Below are 24,975 nucleotides of genomic sequence, written 5' to 3' on the forward strand. Positions count from 1 at the left end.
CAAACTGTGGATCATTTTCCATTGACTTGGCACAAAATACATTGAATGACTGCATCTTTCAATTCAAATTAAACAAATCATTGTCTCGCTCACCAAAACTCTTTGTACTTACAGGCCACGTTGCACGTTTACCTACTCTTTTCCAAAACTAAAAGTCCAAAACTAAGACAGCAATTTTTACAGTAATAATGACACATTGAAATATATTCTGAAGATAAAAAAGCAGGTGTTAGTCTTTCAATTTCATTACTATATACAAAAGGAGGCAACTTAGGTATCATTTTTTTTATGGACCATGTAACATCCCCGCTGAAAAATCCGTCATAATTGGAAATCGGATAATCCATCCAATTCCTTTGGTCCAGGCTGGCTTAGCTGGTGGACTAGATTAGTCACGCTGTTGCTCAAGCAAAATGATATGGTGTAGCTGGTCCACAGGCACTATCACCAGCATGCTGGTCCCACATGTAAAACATACCTTAGTATGTTGGATTTATTTTTTTTTTAATATATAAAGAATACTGCAGTGAATTCTAGAGTAGAAGCTTGTTATTGTTGTTTTGTAAAGAAAGAATAGGGAGTGTGTCTTTTCTGTATGTACTAGTCTAGCACTTTTTTTTTTAACATTTTCTTAATCTAAACTTGTCGTTCTGACCGTCTGTGGTAAGATGCTCTTCTGTATGCTAATGACAACACACAAGAGTGATACTGCAGCAGGGTTTAGATTATATCCGACTTCTAGATCAAGGGAAAGATCATTTAACTTTTTATTTTCAGCATTTTAGTATTATGCATACTGTCTGCCATTGTCATTTTTTCTTACGAGTGACAAAGTGTGCTTGTTGGGTGACAACCTTTGCTAGTGTTTTAGAAGAATGTGTTAATTTGAGACATAAGTATTATTTAGTGCATTTTGAATGTGAAATGATCTACATTGAGCTGAAAATTGGCAAGAAGAACTGCATGAAGTTTTGAAAAAGTGACGTATTGAGAAATGGGTACTAGCAGTTGTAAAAAACTATAATGTGGCAATACTTCCACATTTCTTGTTTAAAGTTGAATTAAACAGCAATAACATCCTGCAGATAATGCTCGAAATACTTCTGTCTTAATACTTTATTGAACTCTTAAGGCAGAAAGTTCATTTTTACAATAAAAGCATGTTTTTAGGAAGCACTTCTATAGAAATGACAAACATGATTTGTTGAAAACATTTAAGTGGACTAAGCCTAAAAGTTTTGAACAAACGAAGCAAAGACAACAAATATTTACAAATACATATAAATACATTATAATTTAAAGACACCTCTTACATAGACATGTCAGAGTCTGATCACTGCATTATTTCATATTAGCGTGAGCCTCAAACACACAAGGCATGTCGACAGAGCCCCATGAGAAATAAGCCATCCATGAAATGAAGCTGAAATCACTTTGGTGAATCTCTGGAATGTCTTATAAACCAATTCTGAGCATAAAACCTTCGATATTTATAAACTTAGTGCACATTCAATATTTCAAGTGTCCTGGTTTGGTTCCAGTGTAGTTGCTCGAAACCTACAGTGCAGCTACATTTGTTTTTTAGACCTGGTTGTGCATAGATGTCAGACTGACGGACTGGGCCAGCACAATCCGTCTTCCTAAACAGAGCCTCGCCAGACCACTGGTTTGCTGTCCGGCATCCAGCGGCTGAAGGAGCGTATCCGTACATTCTTAAGCCTTGGTTAGCAGAACCAGGCAGCATGAGTATTGAGAGCAGGATCCGTCCACATCCTGTTCTACACACTACCAGATGGCGGCCTATACTTGTGTTGTTGTCATTCAAAATCATCCTCGTATTCATATTCATCCAGGTCCAGGTTACTGTGGGGGTTGGGAATCTCAAAGAGATGTCTCTTCTCGTTCCGCAGGTCAAAAGCACATGTAATGTGATCAACTGGGTCCAGAACATTGTCATAGCTAAAGAAAAAAAAAAAAAAAAAAAAAAAAGGCAAAAAATTGTTATACAAAATTTAGTACGCCTGCAAGAAGACATGACAAGGGTTTTTTGTACATAAATTGACAAACCTACCAGGAGCTCTGAGATTACAATTTCAAATGTGTGATTTCAATTTCATTTTTCAATTTTTAAATTTCAAATTCTCCAAAAAATATCTTGAAAAGAAATCCAGAATTCCTTCTTATGGAAATGGAAATTAAAGCGAGAGCTCAGCCAGGAATACCCACTCCCATGAAGCACTGCAAATAATGTATGCTCTCAAACTTTTATTTCAGTTTGAATATTTTGCGATATTATTAAAATGGTATCCTATTTTATACTTATAATAAAATGCCTTATTTCATTGCTTTATTCAGTTATATAATTCAAAATACGAAAAGTTCAATCCTTTATAAAATAATAATAATAATAATAATAGAAAAACTATTTTATGAGACTAGTTCATAATGCTGTGATTCATCTCAGAGCTGGCGAGTTTGGTTCAAAACTTATGGAGAAAATGGAAAAAACTATTCCACAACCAACTGGAGGGCAAACGGATAAGGAACTGTTGTGAATGCAAGCCACTGAAAAGAAACACCTGATAATGCTGAAAAGTGTTTGTTGGAAATTTTAGCATGTAAAACATACTTTAGTCCGACATCTGATGAGCAAAACGTGGAGGAACCCACAAGGAACAGATGTGGGGGAGAACATGGAAGGAACCTCAACCCTGCACCTACAGTGTCTTACCTGTTTCAATCTACTCATCCTGCCATTAGAAGTTGATGGTGATCCTAAAATCATCACACAATACCCCATCAGCCCTCCGATCACTGACTCACTGATTAATGTCACTTAACTGCTGCATGAGGTGAAGTCCTGTTAGATGAAGGACTGACTCTAGACATGCAACTTAGAGGTGGTTTCCAGCAGAAGTTGAGTGCTGTATGTTCATCTATGATGCTACACAGTGATACAAATGCGGCCTGTGGTTAGTTCGGCTGTGAGAAACAGTCTTACCCATCATTGTACTGCTCGTTTGCAGTTTCCTCAGCCACCAAGTTATCATACTCCTCTGCAGCATATCTCTCCCAGTCAGAAATCTCCTGTCCCATTGTCTCAGCATCCTATAAAATTATTACATACGAAGAACAGCAATATTATTAGAGCATCCAAACGACCAAAACAGCAATAAAATGATATAAATAATCTGTTGTTCATTACCCTTGCAGCCAGTAAGGGATCCCTCTGTTCATGGTCTAGGTACTTCTCAATGTTGAAGAATGTGTCAAAGAAAATATGGGATAGCTTACATCTCTTCAAGTCCCTGAGAGTTATCTTTCCTAACAAAAATTAGAGCACTTGGTTAAAAATGTTGCAAGTTATTTCACTGTTTTGCTTACTTATGCTAGGAGGATATGGTCTAATTCAGTGACTGCAGATGAGCATACAAAGGATAAAATACCTAGGAAGTTCGATCCAAGATGTTAAGTTATTCATCATTTCAAATAATACCTGTGATTTCTGGCTTGACCATATCTAACATTTGGCACAGGCAGTCTTCGAAAGGCAGTGGTTCAATGGCCAAGGCCTCAAGCTTCTGACACTGTTCCTGGTAGAAGTACTGAAGCTCATACATGGACAGAACTCCATCCCCATCCAGATCCATACAGCGGAACCAGTACTCTATGCTACACGGGCAACAAGCATTGTTGGGAGAAAAGTAATTGTTAATTACTAGTTTAGTTATTAATTGCAGCCCTACCATTTTGATAAAAACTCACTAAATCATTTAGGAAATCTACAAGCAATAAAAAAGAATTAAAGGGATAGTTCACCCAAAATTAAAATTCTGCACAGGAATTCATACAGGTTTGGAACAACTTGAGGGTGAGCAAATGATGATAGAATTTTCATTTTTGGGTGAATTATCCCTTTAAAGGGTTAGTTCACCCACAAATGAAAATTATGTCATTAATTACTCACCCTCATGTCGTTCCACACCCGTAAGACCTTTGTTCATCTTAGGAACTAAATAAAGATATTTTTGATAAAATCCGATGGCTCAGTGAGGCCTGCATCAAGAGCAACAACACTCCCTTTTTTAATGCCCAGAAAGCTACTGAAGACATATTTAAAACAGTTCATGTGACTACACTGGTTCAACTTTCATATTATAAAGTGACGAGAATACTTTTTGTGCGCCAAAAATAACAAAATAGCGACTTTATTCAACAATATCTAGTGATGGGCGATTTCAAAACACTACTTCATGAAGCTTTACAAAGCTTTATGAATCTTTTGTTTCGAATCAGTGGTTCAGAGTGCCAAAAATCACATAATTTCAGTAAACGAGGCTTCGTTACATCATAAGTGTTTTGAAACTACAATAGTTCATGTGACTTTGGCAGTTTGATTCACGCTTCGAACCACTGATTCGAAACAAAAGATTCGTAAAGCTTTGAAGCTTCATGAAGCAGTGTTTTGAAATCGCCTGTGTTCTGAAGATGAAAGAAGGTTTAACAGATGTGGAACGACATGAGGGTGAGTAATTAATGACATAAATTTCCTTAAAGGGTTAGTTCACCCAAATATGAAAGTATTTTCAGTTACCTGGTCTCAGTCTTTTTGTCCTCCTCAGATATGAGGAACCATACGAAGTCAGCATAGCTCATCTTGGCCTCTTTATGAACCTTTCTGTCCCTGAGCATCAGAGTATAATTAACCACAGCGCTCATATCTTTAACAATGCGACATGACACGCACACTTTCAAAATTTGGAGGGAACAAAAAAGAATGTCTGAAAAATGAAAGACAGTACCTGGTTACAGCTCCTGAGAATAATCTTTCAATCATTCGGTGGGATATGGCTGTCAAAGAGAGCAGAAAAATCACATCACAGTCTTATCCTTTATGCTTAAATAGGGTAAAAATTCACTGTCAAAGGTTGTAAATATTGTAAATTGCAACAGCAAGACAGTGATTTAATATCCTTATTTTATCATTTTAAAGACACAACGGTTATTGACTCTGCCTGAAAGGAGATAAAATTATTAGAGTGCCAGACATGCCGTCATGCTACAGGAAATTAATGTTAAAATATCAGCGCACTTCATTCAATTTACTAAACTCATACTGCAGCAAACAGAAACACATGCAGTCAAGTGCTGCTGGAGGGGATGGATATTTAACGTCACCCACAGCCAATCGTTAAACAGCAAGTCAGAAAAGTGTGATGGTCTTAAAAGCACAGTGGGTGGATGGGTACCTTGATCGTTATGTCGCGCCAAGTCTCTCTGGTCTATGTACAAGTCGTGATCTGTGTCCAGTTCCCAGAACTTACAGTAGATGACATAAAAATGTTCATAGGAGAAGAACTCTGTCAACTGGTTAATCTCTTCCTCTTCTTCCAGTAATGCCACATTCTGTTGGGAAACATTTTCACCATTACACAACAGAAAAGCTTTATAAATTATAGCTAGGCCAGCCTGATTGTGATTGTTTTAGAAAAACAATTCAGCACTATAAATACACTGTAAGTCACATATTGCATTCAAAATTAAAACTAGGGGCTTCAACCAGACAGCCTTAAAATGCAGTGTGTAACAGTGTTTGCTCAGCAGTGTTTTAATACACTGCTAGTGTTGTGGAACCTAGTCCACATGAATATTTTAGATGAATGGTTGATTCACACAATTTTTATTTTATTTTTTTCATATTTCCTGTTTAAGTTAGTTTGACATTTAACTGCCAAATGTTTGTTACAGTCCTAGATAGACACACAACAATTTACCTGTAAAAAACTACTTCTCCTGAGTTCTGAACATGTTATTTTTCCAGTCCATGAGCGGTTTACATTATAAAATATCCTTTGCACTACCTGTTGGCAGAAGAAGCACTTTGTTGAACATCAGGTTCACTGAAGTCATTCAACAAGGCAATGCTGATCAGTCAACTGTCCAGACTTATGGTGGACCAAAACAATAATTGTGTAAATATACAGTCAATTCATGTTATTTGAAGATTCAGTTAATGGTGCAAATCTATGTTTAATATACAAAGTGTTTCAATTACTAGAAAAATACACAACTGGAAGTATTCCTTACAGTGGTAATGTAGCGTGAGTGAAAGTCTGAAGCCTCCTTTAGAAATGCCAGACCTGTATGTGAATCCACCACATCCTAAAAAAAAATAAAAATATAAAAATGATTCATACTCCAATATAACATCAAAGTCTGCATATAATAACTGACACTACTTACAGAAGAAGAAAAGCCCAATGTTAAACCCATTTATGTGCAAAGAGTCTCTGGATTAGATTACAGAGAAAAGGAAACTCATTCTGTCCACTTGCAGAAGGTAATGTGTTGTTACAAGATGTGTGGAAATGTTAAAGGTATTAAACTTCTAAGAACAAAGGGCTGACTTTAAGGCCAAGCTCAGTCTTTAGATTGTGTCTCAGCTGCAGCCAGTCTCTCTGCATATGTATGGCCCAATGACTTGTCCTATCTACTGAATTCTTCAGCAGAGAATCAAAGATTTTTCTCATGCATGTTTCATAGTCAAATATTGGTATATATGCGTAAAAGGTGATAAATTACGACAACTTATTTTGGGGGAGGTGCGAGACTCTTTGACCCTTCCCATGTGAAATTAAACAATAGAAAAACACATAAATCACTCCTGTAAAGGAGCAGACGGGAACAGGCCAATCTACTCCATAGCAATACTTTTTTCATTCATCAAAACGGTCAAAGCAATTGCTAAAGCTACACAATACAAATTAAAGTGCGAATGCCAGAATTCATCTCCTCCACCGTGCATGGCCGATCCCGCCAGTGAATATAAATGATATGTCTATCACTGAACTCAATGCACTTCTGCGAACAATTATTTTATAACATTTAACGTCACTTTTGGAATTTTGCAAATATATAAAAACAAGGAATGAGAGCAAATAATATGAAACTGAAATCATCAATGCTCAGCGTGTTTTGACCGGTCTGTGTATGTGTTCTCAGTGGTAGGTCCAGCTCTCTGTACCTGCAGGAATGGAATAAAGTCCTCTTGTTCCAAATAATTGCAGCCAGGCTTGGCCAGAAGGTGAAGAAATTTGGATGCGTCATCATGACAGGTCTGAAGCACTCTGTGGAGAGGAAACAGATGGTTTCAGGCTCCCTCTCACCCTTTCAAAGAGCAATATGGTCTCCAAAACCCTTCACTTCAAATATATGGCTTCGGATTAATGGAATCTACAAATGAGGCTCCAGAATTCACGCTCAGCCAGTTCTGATGTACAATGATAGAAGAATGATGATTTAAAACAAGTTTTTTTTTTTTTTACCTTTACAGACTCAGGGACCCACCACCCAGATGCTCAGCCAGGTACTCTAATAATCACTAATGATCTCATTACAAATATTTACATAAATGTATTTTAGATGTGGTACATGAATGATATAGAAGGTAATATTTATTTATTTACCCCCAATTTCATATATCCATTCAAGGAACACCTGCTGGATTTTCATAGACCCTCAGCTGAAAACTTGTGAGGTGAAAAATGAGTGTATACAAGAAAGCACCTCCCCTCCAAAAAACAAGAAACAAACCTCTGCAGGGACACCTAAAATAAACTGCGGTATCATCGTACAAAATAATCATACCAAAATTGTACACAGAGAGCTCACTGCACTTCAGCTCTTGATAAGAAGACATTCACACACTTGTGTAGCAACTGACCACTGTAGACATTAATGTGAAAGGGCACTGTGAAGAGAACTATTGTCTTACTTTCGCCACATTGCCACAAACTTGTGAACGGACACATATCCCCTCCTGTCTCCTCCGGCAGCATGGAACAATGGAGCTTTCCAATAGAGTGGGCACTCACAGGCCTGCAAAGAGACAAAAGTGTCACACAGAAATAGAGTGACAAGAGGTCAAGATGTCATGCATTTCAAAATGAACGTTATATTTCTATCTAAATAATTAAGTGCCTGGAAGTTTTGAGATCTGAAAGTTACAGAAGAGTAATTTCTGCAACACTATAATCATTCTCTCTTAAACATGCAATTCAGCACAATCAGAGACTTCTGCTAAGTTCTTGGACATTATGACTACAGCTTTCAAATATGCTGTAGGAACTATAAATTGGGCTAATTAGCAAAGATTATGTTTATAAATCATTCTGTTTAAATTCATGAATCCTGTCTTTACCTAGACTGGTTCTCCTCAGGATAAATAATTCAACATATAAACAGTCGTGATATTTTTCCACTGTCTACAGGAAAAGTAAAACCTTCCAACTTGTAAACAGTTATAAGTTAGTTGCACAAATGAACAATTTGCTGAGCAGATACAAGTGGCACGTTACAGACCACACTTACCTTGGCGACTAGCCCCATGTCTTTAATAGTGACTCTTTCATCAGGAAATTGAGAAAATATTTTTTCTATCTTGGAAATGAGATTGTCGATGTTGATGTTGGCCTGGGGCTGTCCTCGAGGGAAGTAGAACTTTGGAATGCTTTCACTTAAGGCTGGTGTAACGGGCTCCTCTTTCTTAGCCTGTGCCTGCTGAAACAGAAATAATAACCATTAGCCATAAGACTCATCTTGGGAGAGTTGCTCTGAAAATTGCACCTCAATCAGCATTTCACAGTGATGCTTAAGTCACGTTGCCAATATGTGTAAAACACAATCTGAAACAATTTTGACAGAAGCAAATGACTTTGAGGAGGCTTGCAATATTTTTTTGGATACCTGTTCCACGTAATGTAGTACCCAAAACATGAAGGATACGAATGGTTTGAAAATAAATAATAATATTAAAAAAACACCTTCTACCTGCTGACAGAAAAAGGCCTAGGACCTTGCTTTTGTAGTAATTATGAACAGCTCTGACTTCTGACTGGGTAAGAACAAAATTGAAACCAGAAAACTTTCTGCAGTGCGATACCCCATGCTAACCTGTTGTCCTTCGTCAATTATTTTGCTAGCATTTTCTGAAAGAACAGCTTTAAACAGTTTCACAGCTGATAACAACTTGTGATGGATTGCATATTTAGACTTGTAAACAACTGTTGGACAGAGATTAACAGATTAGTTACACTGACAAAAATAATAATCTAAAATAGAGTTTATAAAAATAAGAGGAACAACAATCAGAGCTAAATGTTGGTGCTGGCTTGACAAAGCAATGCCTGGCTGAAACGCTTAAGAAGTTTAAAAAGGCTTGACATTTGCAGAACAGGCTGAATGACTGCAGAGTTGGGTGGTAGTTTGAAAGCTCTAAAATGAGTTACATTTTTTTTTTTTTTTTTTTTTAAATTGTGGGGGACTTGACCCAAGTGTACACAATAACAGTATGATGTCTTTGTCCAATGACAAAATGTCCTTCATGCCCAAATGTTTTGTGAACACTTGTGGTTAAATTCCTCATATTACTGATTTTCCAAAGGCTCAGCTTCCCACAGTAACTTAAAACCTCAACTATTTGAGTGTCAGGCTGCAGCTGTGAAGATCTTGACCCCCCTAGAACTTCCACACACACACAAAAAAAAAACTCCATCAAAGCCACTCTCTGGAATAAGCAACATTACACTGAACAAGACCCATTTGGTGTTTCTGTATCAGACAAACACATGTACATGTAGGCTTCAGAAAACTTGACCTTTTCTGTACAGCGGTTTTATCCTGAGGGATGCAAATATTTTGTGCATCAAGGCAATGAATTAGGTGGCAATATTTGATTATTGTGAGATGTAAGCAGATGACTATAACCTTCATGCATTTATTCTGGCAGAAAAATTGAAGGTTAAGTTAATGACACTCCTTCCAAATTCACCGTCAACCTCTCAGTCCACAATGCTCTGGTGCCTTCACATTTAATTTGTTTCACTTACTCAGCATGGCAAAAAAAGACAAAAAGTAATTAAATGGACCTTGATTGCACTGCACAAAACACACTTAATGCTATAGAAAGAAACAGTGAACGCCCACTTCTTTAGTGGCCTTGGGTCCCAACATACATATTTTAACCAATTATTTTCTCCACTGGGATTTCAAAAACGTCTTCATTAAAGATTTCTTATCTCCAAGATATATAATTTAGGGTTCCTACACATTATATATTTAACATAAATGGCACATACAGCATTATTTTCAGCATTATATTTGGCATATAGTAGAGTCACCTGTAATTATTTTATTTTCTCTGTTTCATTTTTCATGAAGTGATAATATGTGCTTAAATTATGACAAGAAAGTGCTTTAAATTATAACCTGCATATATTCACCTCTGACACATCAGTTTGTGGTTTGATGTGGAACAATCACCAATAGTAAACCACAGTCTGATTTAGATGATCGTTTGCTCCTTTACGTTTTGAGTGTCACAAGCACATTCGTTTAGTGAGTTTCAAAAGAGACAGTTTTGCGTAATGAAAATGTGCGCAGAGAGTTCATTCAGTCATGTTCGACACTAAACTTTTACCATGAAAACACTGCTTGTAAGACAAATTTATTTTCAGAAACTTTTTTTTTTGTTTTTTTTGCATTTTTTCATTTTCACAAAAAAATAAAAAATAAAAAACAACTGGTAAGGTACTACAAATACAAATCTCCCATTCGTTTCATACATTTGAGTGAGTTACATAACAGGTCCATTTCCACCATCGTAGTTTACATTTATGTGCTTCCAATCTCAGGTCATGAGTCATTTTTTCCATTGCAAAGATTTCATCCATGATATTCCTCCATTGGTCCAGACTCAAAGGCTCGCTTTTCAACCAATTCCTCATTATAACTTCCTTACTTGTTATCAGCATCACTTTGAATAGGTAAATGTCTTCCCCTCTAATAACATCTTTAGTTAACAGGCCTAAATACAGAGTCTGTGGATCATTCGGTATTTTGTAATCCAACATTTTTCTCCATTTCTGTTAAAATAGATTCCCAATAGGGGCGAATTTTTGTACATGTCCAGAAATTCTTAGTTTTATATTTTAGAAAACTGAATGGGGCAAGAGTCTTGAAACAGAAATATTTTTCCATACTTAAAGGGATAGTTCACCTAAAAATGAAAATGTGATGTTTATCAGCTTACCCCCAGCACATCCAAGATGTAGGTGACTTTGTGTCTTCAGTAGAACACAAATGATGATTTTTAACGCCCACCTTTGCCGTCTGTCAGTCAAATAATACGACTGGATGGGAACTTTTACTATAAGAGTAAATAAAACTTGCATAGACAAGTCCAAATTAAACCCTGCGACTCGTGATGACACATTGATGTCCTAAAACACGAAATGATTGGTTTTTACGATATACCGAACAGTATTTATATCATTTTTTACCTCTAATACACCGCTATGTCCAACTGCATTCAGCACTCACTTAGTGAGGTCTAATCGTGCTCTGACAACGGAAGTAATGTCTAGCACTCATTGAAGTATGCGCGAGACATCACTGCCATTGTCAGAGCGCGATCAGAACTTACTAAACGAGTGCTGAACACAGTTGGACATAGTGGTGTATTAGAGTTAAAAAAAAAAAATATAAATACTGTTCAGTTTATTGTAAAAACCAATCATTTCGTGTCTTAGGACATCAATGTGTCGTCACGAGCCACAGGGTTTAATTTGGACTTGTCTATGCAAGTTTTATTTACTCTTATAGTAGAAGTTCCCATCCACTCGCATTATTTGACTTTTATTTGACTACTCAAATAAAATTCAATCCATACTTTTCCAAAATGCGTAGGAACCCTGATTGATAATTTTAAACAAAGCAATTTTTTTTTGAAAAACAGAACAAGCCAAATTTTACAAGACTGTGTAATTTAATTATTTTCAACTACTCATTCCATGAAGTATTGTGAATTATGCAATTAAAAAAAAAAGATATTGTATAGTCAATTAAGAAAACATTGTATAGTCATCAAGCATACCATTTTTATTCTAAATATTTGTATAATAAATATACATTTTAATTTTAATATACAATTTATACAATTATAAAATTGATTCCAAAGAACGCAGATTTTTGTCATTTAATAAATCATAAAGTCCATATCGCAACTTTAATTGTCATCAACTGTGCAGTCCTACTTTGTGCAGCAATAAAAACATGACATGGACACGGCCATATTTTTTCCTCAGTGAACAACACCTTCAGGAACTTTTTAAATAAAAAAAAAAAATCTGATGACTAAGATATCTGATAAGCTTGGGTGTCATGTAATAATCTTGACTGCTTACTTCTTGCTTTAGTCTCTAGCGATAGATTAGCCATTACACTACCTCATCTCATTCTAGAGACATCCACAACGCATGTTCAGCAGTAAACCACTGCTACTAATCAGTAAAAGCAGTGACAACCTTTATGCAACAAACTAAGTTTTTGCTTTTAAAAACACCAAATTATAGTACCCTATATGGAAGTTTGGAAGCTTAACGCATTTGGAAAGTCTCTTTCTGGTGTGGCATGCAGGGGATTCTGCTCAGTGTAACCCACTGTGAGAGATGAATGCATTTAATCTAGCCTTCTCTAGTCAGTGTCAGCCATGTCTATAAAAGGCGATGACCATCTTCCAGCACAAGGCAGACAGAGCCTCCTGTTCAATCCTAAACATATGGATGCTCTACCACCGCTGTTAACCCTCTAGTTCAGTTCTTCTATAAGTTATAACCCTCTGTAAGTTATTTTAAAAATGTACAATTTTGCTCAATGCCACAGCTATAATCACAATCTAATGAACGCTACCATCAAACCACATTGTCACCGAGACTGACAGCCAGCAAAAAGCAAACAAAAGCAGTTTTATGGTTTCACACAGAACATATAAGACAACCTGCCTGTCCTTGCTGGAAGGCTTTGAGCCTCTTCTTAAAGCGAGAGGGCAGCACAAAGTCGCAGCCGCGAGCCAGCAGCGCCAACTCCTTCCTCAGGTCAGGGTCCTGCCGTAAAGAGATCTCCTTCATTCTCATGCTGCTGTCAGCTAATGGAGCCAGGGTGGCAGACAATACGCACTCTGGGGTCAGGATAATCTTGCTCAGTGACTGTCCCGCCACAGGACACTCCTCTGCCTGTCTTTATCAAAGCACCAGCTCACTTAATGGTGAGCGGCAGCTGCTATCCTCAGCCGTGCAGTAGCCTGAATCACAGCCCTGCCTGTTGCTCCACACATCCAATAGTGGCTGGCAGAGGTCACAGTCCTATCCAGGAAAGCCACTGTAGATAGATAGGACGAGGGTGTTTGTGTGAGAGCGGTGGAGGTGGAGGGAGGGGGGGTGGATCTGCCCTTTTCAGTGTGCATTCCACAGCTCTCATAGAGGTTATGTAAAAGACACAAACCTGTTCACTTGGAACCCTGTGATTCTGTATTTGGGAGACACTGCAGCAGCCAAGAACAATACTGATAAACTGCAGAAGGATGCAACATTTTGATAGATCAGTACACTTTACATCTACAAAAGCAAACCAGAGATTTTTTCTTTTCACAACATCGACCATTATTAATCAGATGTTAAAAAGATGAAAATTCTGTCATCATTTACTCATTCGCATTTTGTTTCAAAGCTGTGTGACTTCCTTCTGTGGAACATATTTTACTTTGAGAAATATCTCAGTGTTTTGTTTTTTTTTTAAACAGTGGGCACAGACATTGTTTGGTTCCCAATGTTCTTCAGAATATAATTTGTATACCCCAGAAGAAAGTCATACAGGTCTGGAACTTAAAATTTTGTGTGAATCATCCATTTTGTTAAGCCTTAAAATCAAATGCACTCCGTCCACTGGTGCAGAGCGAGCATTTTCAATAAATTCCTATGGACAGAACACGTTTGCTCTGCACCAGCGGACATGGACTATTATCACTTTTGAATTAGTGGCATTTCGGGGGTGGCAATTGCTTTAATGTTGGGTTCATTATTATTCTTTATGACAACAACAAAACAGTAAAATGGCAAACTCACTTAAATAGGCGCTTTTATATTTCACTTTGAAACCAAATCTACTGCCATCGTGGGTGGTGCCGCGGTGGGCAAGTGATGTAACCAGTGTTGCGGCTGAACACTGGTAACACCAGTAATACAGACTATCATAGCAAGCCTAGCACTCAGGCTCGACATTGTAAGCATTTAACTGTACAATGTATTTAGGAGCGTGTGAATAAAAAAGCGATTACGATTAGCAATTTGGCAATTAGCAATAGCAGTTGTACTGTATTTTACTGAATTTGTACTGAATTTCATGATCAAGTGGACAGAATTTGAAAGCTGAGACTTTGTTTCTTATCAGAAGTAACAAAGCACAAAGCTCTGCAATTATTGGCCTCATGTATACAACTTTCCAGAAGAACATTCGTAAAATTCCCTTTATAAAACCCAGTCAGTGGAAGATTGTGCGTACATGCATCTCCACCCCGAAATAACCATATATGGAGCTTACAACGCCTAGTGTTACTATGCATAACATCATCTGCATTAGGGGTGTGCACAAATAGTCGAATATTCGACCTGTAATTAATATTCGAAAAATAAAAATACTATTCGAATTTTACTATGTTGCTTTGCTGGCTGTAAATGCAGTGAATCCATGATAAATCCTAAGCACTAAAACTCGCAGTTATAACTAAATGCACTGGATGGCGCTGTGGAGCGTGTTTAACAAGTTTATTTTATTTGATCGTCACATAATATTGTTGTCTGCCTAGCGCAGTTTGGAAATATTTGGATGAAAATGATCTTACAAAATGGAATTACTTTTGATCAAATGAATTAATGAAACTGGGTTATCATAATATCAACACAATAATGAGAAAGCACATGAAATCTAAACACCAGAGAGGAAAGACAGCTGTCCATCACTGCATTCACGACAGGTAAGCTCAGCTGTAAATTATCCCAGAGTGAGCCGATATGATAACTTATCTGATAGCAAAATGATTTTGAGACATATTTCCTTTAAGTTTCGTCGAGGGAGATATATTTACGAAAGTGCTGCTGTTAGAAACTTAGCTTAGCATACCGTTATGTATTATTGTTAACTTTGTCTCTGCAACGTCTGTCAGCGCAGCTCGTTTTCTCACCCGAGCATGTGGATATTATTGTTTTTCTCAACATGAACATGTGAAAAAATATAAACACGATAACCATATACTGACTCAAGGGTATTATGTACGTTACGTTTTGTACAATAACTGGTGCTGTCTGCTTTATAAGCGTTCTTCCCGTTCGCGCTGCTTGAGCTTAAATGCTTTTGTTCTTAATATTTTCTATTTACACAATGTTTAATGCTTTGAACTAAAAGAAAACCTTAAGATATAATGTAAGCTTGTTGTGTATTGCCTAATCGTAAGCTTGTTCAGAAATGGTTACAAAATCTTGATGAACATAAAACAATAACGTCCTTCTCATTTAACATCATTTAAATAAACAAATATTTGAATATTCGTTTTTTTACGAGCCCAAATATTCGAATACAATATTTTGGAAAAATGCCCATCCCAAATCTGCATAGAATTTCCATGCATATTCCCATTAACATGACACCATGTTTAATGGTACATGACATTATATTGCTAAAAATCATTCAGTATCCGTGCCTTGTTTTAGAATAAATAATTCAAAATTGTATAAATTACATTTCAAAGAAAGAAATGTTTTCAGAGAAGAGTTATTCTCCATCTTTTCCACTGGCCAAATATTATTTTTAATTGCTTTAAATGCTTCTATTGCCTATAAGGTAAACATATTTTAGGATGTTTATATTTTTTAATGGAAACAGATAGGCCTTATTTTTTGCAGTGTAAATAATTGTCGGACTCAGCGTGTCACTGACAAAACATTTTAAAAATAAAAGGGCTGTCACAATTCCTTGATGCAATTCAAGTACTCAATTTTTGAAAATCCTCGATTGCAATTTGCCCGAGTCGAGTAACAGGCAAAATACCAGAAGCGGTGCATTCTACGGACAAGAATCCATGAGCTGCATTATTAGACCTGTTTCTAAGGCTGCACGATGTATTAAAACCATTTAAATGGCATAATGCTATCGTGAAATCACAAAGGCAATTCTATTAAATAAATATGCGCTGAGGGTGAAGCGCGATGTCTCAGCGCGGCTCCATTCATAGAAGCTTTGCAAGAACTAGATCTCTGCGTGTGCTGTTTGTTTGGTTTTCCAATAATGTGCATTTGGGAATGCATAACGTCTGACGTGCTTTGTGTTTCATACAAAGTGTTGCACTATTTTACATGTGTGGAGTGCGTCTCAGCAGCTTAAATCATTTTAAATCAGAAACAGTTTAAATCTTTGTTTACTTCATTACTTCGCTCACTCCAGTAAAAGTGCATGTTCACACGGTCTAGAGTGTCGGTACAGTGCGCACATATTTATGCCAAGTTTATTTTTTTATAAATCCCCATATATGTATGGAAAAATTGAGTTTGTACATTTCTATGCCCATTTGTGTACGCAACGTTTATACATCAGGCCCCTAGCAACCCTGTCTTGAACTACAGTTGATTCATAGGGTCAAATAGAGCCTGCTTTTATGTTTTTTTTTTTTTTAACTATTCATGCGTTAGTCGCATTAACTTACCCTAAATTCAACAAGCGATTTTCTTCACATACAGTATGAGTTGAAGTCTGACACATTTTCCCACCCCCTTTTGATTGACAGGATGTAGTCGGCCCTGATCATCGGCTGGTTTTTAAACAATCAGCCAATGGCCGATAGTAAAAATAATTGCTTTCATTGGCCGATACCGATTAATGGCAGATACATTGGTGCTACTCTAATAATCAACCAAAATCAAGTATATGGATCACCACAAAGATAAATGCATTTCTGAGCATGGAAAAACACTGTACTGCTAAATTTAAAGTAGTTTATTTTTTTTTCCAAACAGAACCAGTCTAAGTTGTCTTTATGGATTAAATAGTCCCACATTTAGACAGTGGTTTTACGTGTTATAGCACTCATGTTTACATACGTAACTTGGTCTACATACACTAAATACTCAAAACCATATTTAACAAATAGTCAAATAAATAAATTAGCATCTAGGTTACCATCTACATCCCCAAGTCAATTTAAATCCTGTAAAGCAAAACTGCAGAACACAAAGTCTGAATTGGCCCTCCTTGAAATGCAAAGAAATTCTACACATGTATTACTGCCTATGTTTTGTTTATTTTGCTTTCCAAGGCTACAGCTTCCAGCCATTCTGTGGCTTATTATAGATGACAAGTCTTAGTTAGTAGCACAGCGTGGAAGTATTGAATTCAAAGAATGATGGCTGAAGCAGTTGAGGACTATTAAAAGACCCAACATGCTCTGTTTGGGCAACCCCAAGAAACAAATGTATCTTTATTCCTTTAACAAACATCCGTTCCCAGACTGACTGCAATTACATCAATTCCTTCTAACTGTGTTGATCCAAAGAAACTCAGCCTCTGAGGCTGGGCATTGTGCATCTGAAAATCCTTTTCTTATGCACATATAGAAACTAATTGGATTAATAAAAGCAGACTTTAGTGACAAATGATCTGCCATAAAAGTGAATGAATATGCACTGAAGGCTTGGAGCCAGAGCATCTAACAAACAAAGTGGTGTGAAAATAAAGCCCTGCCTGGCTTAAATAAGTATTTTTAGATGTCAGATCATCAAGTCCACATTCTTCCACTCATTCGAGTATAAACAGTTCCTGTTGTCATCCGATGGCAGGATACTGCACACATTTGATAAGCTTAATTTTCTCACTAACTGCTTTTGTTGTACTTTGCTCATCAGTCAACTAAAAAATATGGAAAAACAACAAAGTGCCAAAGTAAACTCATTGGTGAACTTGTCAATATTTTTGTTTGTCATTTGGGTCTATTGGAAAGTTTTCTCCTAACAGCACTTTCCCCTCCATTTGGCTCAGTGTTTGTGCTACACGTAAAACAACTCTCCACTGTCAGAGTAAGCTGGTACTAACAGAACGAGAAAAAGATCTGCCTGAACAAGAGGTGGCAGCTGTCCGTGCCGCCAGTGCCAATTTCCAAACAAAGCTCTGTGTCCAGTCAGTAGAGCCAAGTGGTTAAAGAGAGGATGACCAGCAAGGCAAAAGTGGGGAGCGCTAACAAACATGCTACGATTCAAGTGCTGGAGGGGAGAAAAATATAAACACTATGTGATAACTTCAGATAGGAGGCTATAAACTGCTAGCAAAAATCAAACTAAACTTCTAAATAGAACCAACAAATCAAAATCCCTTTGCAGCTACATACAATTTGAACATAAATAGAGGGAGAAGAACCAAAACGAGACTTCATCAAGGCAGAGATGTCCACCAAGAAGCACAAAATGCTCTTGAATTCTGATACACAACTTGATTAGAATCAACACTTATGACAAAACTGGATCTTTTTAGTCTGCAGATTTTATCAGCCGATATGAGCTTGTTGCAGATATATCTGCATCAGCATATATACCAAAGATATGCCACTGATATGAACATTTTCGGCACGCACCAGCACCATGGTTCATCTCAAATCTGATGACGTGTCTATAAAATGGTTTGTTGAAAATGGCAACGTCTAAGAGAGAATTCAGCTAATGAATGGTTCAGTTGAATACGCATTCTGGCTTCCCAATACGTTAGAACAGCGATTTTCAAAAAGCATGGACAAAACAGTCACTCTTTGTAAACTTGGTTCAATGCGAGTGCTATTTGTTCGAATATGCTCAGTAATTTAAGCCGTCATCACCCGGGTGTTGATAGCGTGTGAGTGCAGGTGAGATATAAACAGCACAAGTTGCTATCTGTGTTTAAACTAAACTCATTTAAGGTTTGCTAATTTAAACATTCATGAGCAAGACGCGAAAGAGAATACGCGCACGCTGTGAGAAGATTTGAGTGTGCGCTCATCTAAAGCGGATTTCAATTTTTCGTTATTATATAATTATTATTCATTATTTTACTTTATTTATCCCTTTGACACGTACGATCACACCGGTGTGATTAGAACGTTCAGTGCAGTGCATCACATGATTAATTGCCAAATTCAAATGTGCGCGTCCATCTCTAAACCAGAGATGGACGCGCGCAGCACTTTTCATATATATCACAAATATGCAGTGTTTTCAACCACATGTTGTTTATTTTAGGTTTCGGATGTTTAAATACATATAAGATGTTGTGAATCAAACAGAACCTGCGGCACAAACTAACATGGCGACGCCCATAACATGTATAGCTCAACTAACGCAATCATTATAAAGTTGTTTAAACAGCAAAACACATCCACTTTCACATATTTGACAATCGGAATATCAGATATTTCATGTTATAGTTAAATTAGTGAATATTTTGAATAAAAAAGGAAAACTGAAAATAAAAGCAGATCATCAGTCATACAGCGCTGCGGTGTGTGACATGACAAGCAATGACGCGTCACCATGGAAACCATAAAGCGATACGTTCTAAATAACGGTCGCCTTGTAAAACTCACGCTGGGGGGTCAGCCAGAACATTTTAAACTTACGTGGGAAAGGGTTATTTTATTTCCCAACTAATGACTCATCCGGGCTTTCCAATAGGTTGCACGTGAGGGGAATAAAAGGGGCGGGGGCGTGGCATCACGATGGTGTCTCTCCATCGTGATGTCGGTCAGCCATCACGATGGACGATGATATCGTCCATCGGCACAACCCTATAACAGTCAAGAAATACAATGCATGTGTAACAGTATATGTACTGGATCGTGCATTATGCCTTAAAGGGAAAGAATCCTAATATTCCTGATGTCTGTGTTTTGTTAATGTAAATCAAACCAGAAATGACAAATGCCCTGTCCAAATACCCACAGTTGCAGTCTTTGCACTTGACCACTTGTGACCACTTTACCAGGGCTCCCCTGGTAAAATTCACATTCTAGAGAGAATAAATATCATTTTATTTTGGGTCAATTCAACCCGCAGACATGAAAAACAACCTCAGGCAACAGTGTAAAAGTAGCCCAATTCTGCAGGAAAACCGCTGCCTTGGCAACACTGGTTCAGTGGTCGCTATGTAACTAATAGAAGACAAAATATTAAAATTGTGGTGCTTCTAATTAAGTGATAAAAAGCAGTTGCAAATGTTGCACAAAATACACATAGCCTACTCATCTTTGCACCAATAAAATGTGCAACATTTTATGTTTTACTACCAAATTATATGTAATATCTAATTAATTTAAAGGTGCCCTAGAATTGAAAATTGAATTTACTTAGGCATAGCTAAACAATTAGAGTTCAGGACATGGAAATGACATACAGTGAGTCTCAAACACCATGGTTTCCTCCTTCTTATATAAATTAGATTTTTGCAAAAGACCTCTAAAGAACAGGTGAATCTCAACATAACACCGGCTGTGATGCAACAGTTGGGATCATTAATATGTACGCCCCCAAATTTTGCATATGCCAGCCCATGTTCAAGGCATTACACAAGCCAGTATTAACGTCTGGAGCTGCACAGCTGAATCATTAGACGTTATGCAGGTAAGCAAGCAAGGACAATAGCGAAAAATAGCAGATGGAGCAATAATAATGGCATGATCCATGATATCATGATATTTTTAGTGATATTTGTAAATTGTCTTTCTAAATGTTTTGTTAGCATGTTGCTAATGTACTGTTAAATGTGGTTAAAGTTAACATAGTTTCTTACTGTATTCAGAGAGACAAGAGCTGTCGTCATTTTCATTATTAAACACTTGCAGTCTGTATAATTCATAAACACAACTTCTCTCCAACAGTGTGTAACTTTAACCCGTTAGCCACACATAGGCTACGATCAAACTCATTCAGAATCAAATGTAAACATCAAAATAAATACTACATTTACAAGATCTGATAGGCTGCATGACAAACACTTTGTAAAGATCCATTTTGAGCGTTATATTAGCTGTGTGAACTTTGTTTATGCAATGTATTATAGAGTTGCGAGCCTGGGGGCGGGGAGTGCGAGGATTTAAAGGGGACGCACGCTGAATCGGCGCATTTATAATAATGCCCCAAAATAGGAAGTTAAAAAAACTGAAAAAAAATAAAAAAAAAAAATCTATAGGGCATTTTAAGCTGAAACTTCACAGACACATTCAGGGGACACCTTATAAATACACCATATTATTAAATCTTGTGAAAAAGCATTCCATGGAAACTTTAACTTTGATTTTAACGTTTTCATTGACATCTCACGATTTCAAGGCACGCGAGTTCCCGAACATAATGCATGATGGGATACGCTTAGTGTGCGTTAAAGGCACTGCACTGCAATGGTGATCACACCATTTTTAAGACATGGGACAGGTGTCAAGTGGCCAAGACCGCAAGTGTGGGTATATGGAGAAGGCAAAAGAAATCACTCACTGCTCTTGTCTGAATAGCTTTTGTAACTTCAATAATGATTAATCTTTACTTAACTTATACAGTAAAGATAATATGCAGTTATTTTATATTTGATTATTTTATTCATTTTCTATACCTGAAAACTACTGTTAGATACCTGAAATATTTGCTGTTGCTTGCAGTTTGATTATTTGTTCTTATTTTCTTTATTTTTATGTGACAGTTGTCCTATTTTCCCTGAACATAGCACACGCCGAACCGTACCAAAACCGTGATAAAAACCGAACTGAGTAATTTGAACTGTTGCATCCCTTTAATATACACATAAAGAATAACGGCCGATATATCGTTAACAGACTTTTTTGCTCCCTAATATCTGTATCGGCACCCAAAAACACATATCGGTGGGGCTCTGTTGTTAAATACTGAACTGTCCATTTAGTATTTAAATATTTTTTGTATATTAAATTTAGAAAATTAAAATATAGAATTAAAAGACATAAAATTGGTCTAAATTGAGAAGAAATGTCTCACCAAGCAGGCACATTCTCTACCTTTGACATGAACATAAATAACAAACATAACACATATCAGTTAATTCTTTAATTATCTTATATTTTTCCAAGCAACATGCCTTAATGACCTCTCACCTTGCAACCGGGAGCCAGGCACGACAGACATCAAATTATTCTGACCATTAACAGCATCTGACTGAGTTTACGCATACTTGCTTTTATTACACCATGGACAAATATGTAAACTGCCTATGAAGTGTAAGCCAAATTCCCAGTAGTTAATTCCTGCACAGAGGAACCAAGGCTATCTTTACTGGTGTCCTGTGTCAATGCTGGAACAGTTGCTCCGATGAGCATCAGAATGACGTTAATTGAATTTTTAACTAATACTTTAGAGATGTGTTTGTATTCTGGAAATCCTTTAGCCTTTCAGAATAGAACATATGGGATCAAAATCTCTATAATACATTGTGACAAGTTGTGGGCACATGTTGATTGTACCATGCCAGAAAACACAAAATACCCAACAGTTGTTCCATCAGCACGAAGGATTACCAAAGCATGTGAGAATAACTGGACATAGAAATCAAAGCCTCCACACACATCTGCTTAGCATTTCACAATAAAGTATCACACCGGTCAGATATCGTCCCTTACCCATGATTTACATTCACTGCAAACAGATGTCTTTCCTAAAAAAGCAACTTTATTTTGCAGTTTCTACTTTCACATTTTACTATATTATTTTCCCTCAAACTTTGAACAAATGTGTGACTTTTTTCTAAGACACAAACCAGACAAGATGTCAGAAAATGTAGTCATCCCTGTAATGCGGACACAGCACAACAAATTCTTCTTGCATTTCACAGCAGAAGCTAATTTTATCTCAATCTTTTTAATTCCCACAGGTGCATTGATACTACTTATGAATATGTATTCTTGATATCATCTTCCTCTTATTGAGCCAATAAGAGAGGTGTGAATTTAAATGACACATTGATCTGATACTGACAGCAGGAAGTATCATGGAGGCATTGCTTTAATTAAAGATAGCCCCGCATAATCCAATTTATGAGCTCTGAAACCTCAGCAGCAAAGTCCACCAGCATCACTGGACAGCTCATGATGACAGACATTATTCCCATTCCAGGGATTGACAGCATTGAGATTTGCCCACCTCTGGCCAAGGTTGAACACGTGAACAGGATTTCTTCACACAAAAGACATGCAGAGTTCACAGAGCTCATCTGACCAGAGCAGGAGCCATACATGCACTGACCGAGAGCTGCAAAAGCCATTCAGCATCCTCTTGTGGCTAAACCAGGAAAAAGTAGTTTAACCCTCTCTAAGTGGCTGTTAATAAAACGGACATGTCGCACCATCTGATCATAAATGACATTTCTTGAAATTTCTACTAAACAAAACAGGCTGTATGTGCTAGACAATCATTTTCAACTCAGTGGTTTCTATATTAACATATGTAAAAATGTGTTGAAATGCTAACTATTTGAAAAATAAAATGAACTGGGTTATGTTTGTATTTGTGTTATGAGGGACTGATGGATTTGAGACTGTCCCACGTATGAAAATAGGTAGAATACAAATTTCTTTAGACTGATTGGGCCTGGATACAACAGTCTGCAAGGTGATAGATCAGGGGTAATGAGAATGCACAGGTGCTTTACCTTCTTAGTGCTGACAGAGCGTCGCAAGGCCCTTGCATTCACTCCTGCTCTGTTATTGCTGCCACTCGCAGATGGCAGTGTGGCGGAAGGAGGGCTGTATGGAGCACCAAGGGCCGCAGTCATTCTGTCTGTCACATTAGTCTTTGATGCAATGTTGTTGTTGTTTTCTGTTAATAAAGTGCTTGAACTCTTAAAATCACCATGACTTAGATCTATTTCCTCCCCATTCTTGATTTTGTTGAGGTAGTCTTTTAGCATCGCCTGAGTACTCGGCTCACTTAACCAAAACAGGAAGAGCTCGTCAACCTTCATCTTCAGGACAGGCTGAAGTGTTTGTGGTGATGCCATTTCTTGTTAGTTTCATGCAGCCAATATCCTATGCAAAAAAGATAAAAATGACCTAAAGAATAAAGCAGAAAAGATCATTAAACTCCTTTGCCAAATGTAGACGTTTGAACGTGCACTAAGCACTTCGCAAATGACTGATTCATATATGTATCTTTGTCTTGTAAATTATTCTTTTAAGTTTTTAATGTATTTAACAACTATTGTATGCCATTATGTCTAAGAAAGTTGTTTACGAAAATAAGACATAGTGTTATTGAAAAACATAAAAAAGATTCTAACACACAGAAATAGTTTCCGCACACTATGCACAAGTTTTAGCAGAAAAATAATTTGCTGAAATTTTTTTAATTCTTTATTTTACATCCGTCGTACAAACTAAACAGAATATAAACACACAGCACAAACAAATGTTTGCTAATCTTCACTCCTCACTACCAAGAAGCTTCCATCAATTTACCCTTTACAAAAAATACCATGGTAATTAAAGGTTCTGCTAATCTTTATAATCACTTTTACTGTGGTAACTTGGTATTCGTTTCCAGTGTCAAAAATACTACAAAACTCGATGGCGAACGGGTTTTTACAGATTTCGTATTTACTCTCTTATGGTTTAACAGTATTAATAAATGCAGTTGCTATGATACTGAGGCGTCAACTATGGTTACTAAACATCCCGCCGCGGAGGACGAAACTGGAGAACACACCATAAATATCTCATTAAGTTCACTTTATTTTTCCTCACAGTTCCACACATAAGCCAGAAGAACGTGTTTAAACCCACAGTCTATGGTTTAAACAGAACCATAGCTAAAATATGACAGAAATAGGCTGGTTTATTGCGGTTGCTAGCTGACTACGCGCAGCATATACGTCCACAGCTAACGGATAACGGGTAAATAATTACATAAACACTGCCAGTACTCCACAACAAAGCTAAAGAAACCTATTTTTAATCGGTAAACAGTACAGGATAAAATGTAACTAGTTTGCATTACTATACCTGCTGTTATTAGGACGAGTTTTGGTTGTTATCGTTCATTCAAACACTTTGAATCAAAC

The 24,975-nt window shown here is 37.0% G+C and overlaps 1 protein-coding gene across 3 annotated transcripts; it reads right to left on the reverse strand.

Annotated features, from left to right (window-relative positions):
• Positions 1-1,113: 1,113 nt before the first annotated feature.
• Positions 1,114-24,975, reverse strand: ppp2r3b (protein phosphatase 2, regulatory subunit B'', beta). Of its 3 annotated transcripts, XM_067409517.1 has the most exons (14): positions 24,917-24,975; positions 23,569-23,968; positions 8,371-8,559; positions 7,775-7,878; positions 7,025-7,127; positions 6,088-6,162; positions 5,775-5,861; positions 5,250-5,406; positions 4,803-4,851; positions 4,595-4,684; positions 3,497-3,672; positions 3,206-3,324; positions 3,002-3,108; positions 1,114-1,959 (listed from the first exon to the last, which is right to left on the reverse strand). In XM_067409517.1, exons 2-14 carry the CDS (start codon positions 23,914-23,916, stop codon positions 1,818-1,820), a joined length of 1,746 nt encoding a protein of 581 aa, XP_067265618.1. In that variant the 5' UTR covers positions 23,917-23,968; positions 24,917-24,975; the 3' UTR covers positions 1,114-1,817. The 3 variants fall into 3 exon arrangements, with proteins under 3 accessions (XP_067265618.1, XP_067265620.1, XP_067265619.1); XM_067409519.1 differs by lacking the exons at positions 23,569-23,968; positions 24,917-24,975 and adding an exon at positions 12,840-13,194; XM_067409518.1 differs by lacking the exon at positions 1,114-1,959 and having other exon boundaries at positions 2,998-3,108.

This window comes from Chanodichthys erythropterus, chromosome 14 (genome assembly GCF_024489055.1).
Source record: "Chanodichthys erythropterus isolate Z2021 chromosome 14, ASM2448905v1, whole genome shotgun sequence".
NCBI lineage: Eukaryota > Metazoa > Chordata > Actinopteri > Cypriniformes > Xenocyprididae > Chanodichthys > Chanodichthys erythropterus.

What these genes read in the sequence shown, in the direction of transcription:
- ppp2r3b (XM_067409517.1), bottom strand. Translation starts at nt 23,916, where the DNA reads ATGGCATCACCACAAACACTTCAGCCTGTCCTGAAGATGAAGGTTGAC. An exon ending in ACATGGGGCTAGTCGCCAAG is followed by an intron (nt 7,879 to 8,370) that starts GTAAGTGTGGTC and finishes GTCTCTTTGCAG; the next exon opens with GCCTGTGAGTGCCCACTCTA. An exon ending in GACAAAAAGACTGAGACCAG is followed by an intron (nt 3,673 to 4,594) that starts GTAACTGAAAAT and finishes TTGCCCGTGTAG; the next exon opens with CATAGAGTACTGGTTCCGCT.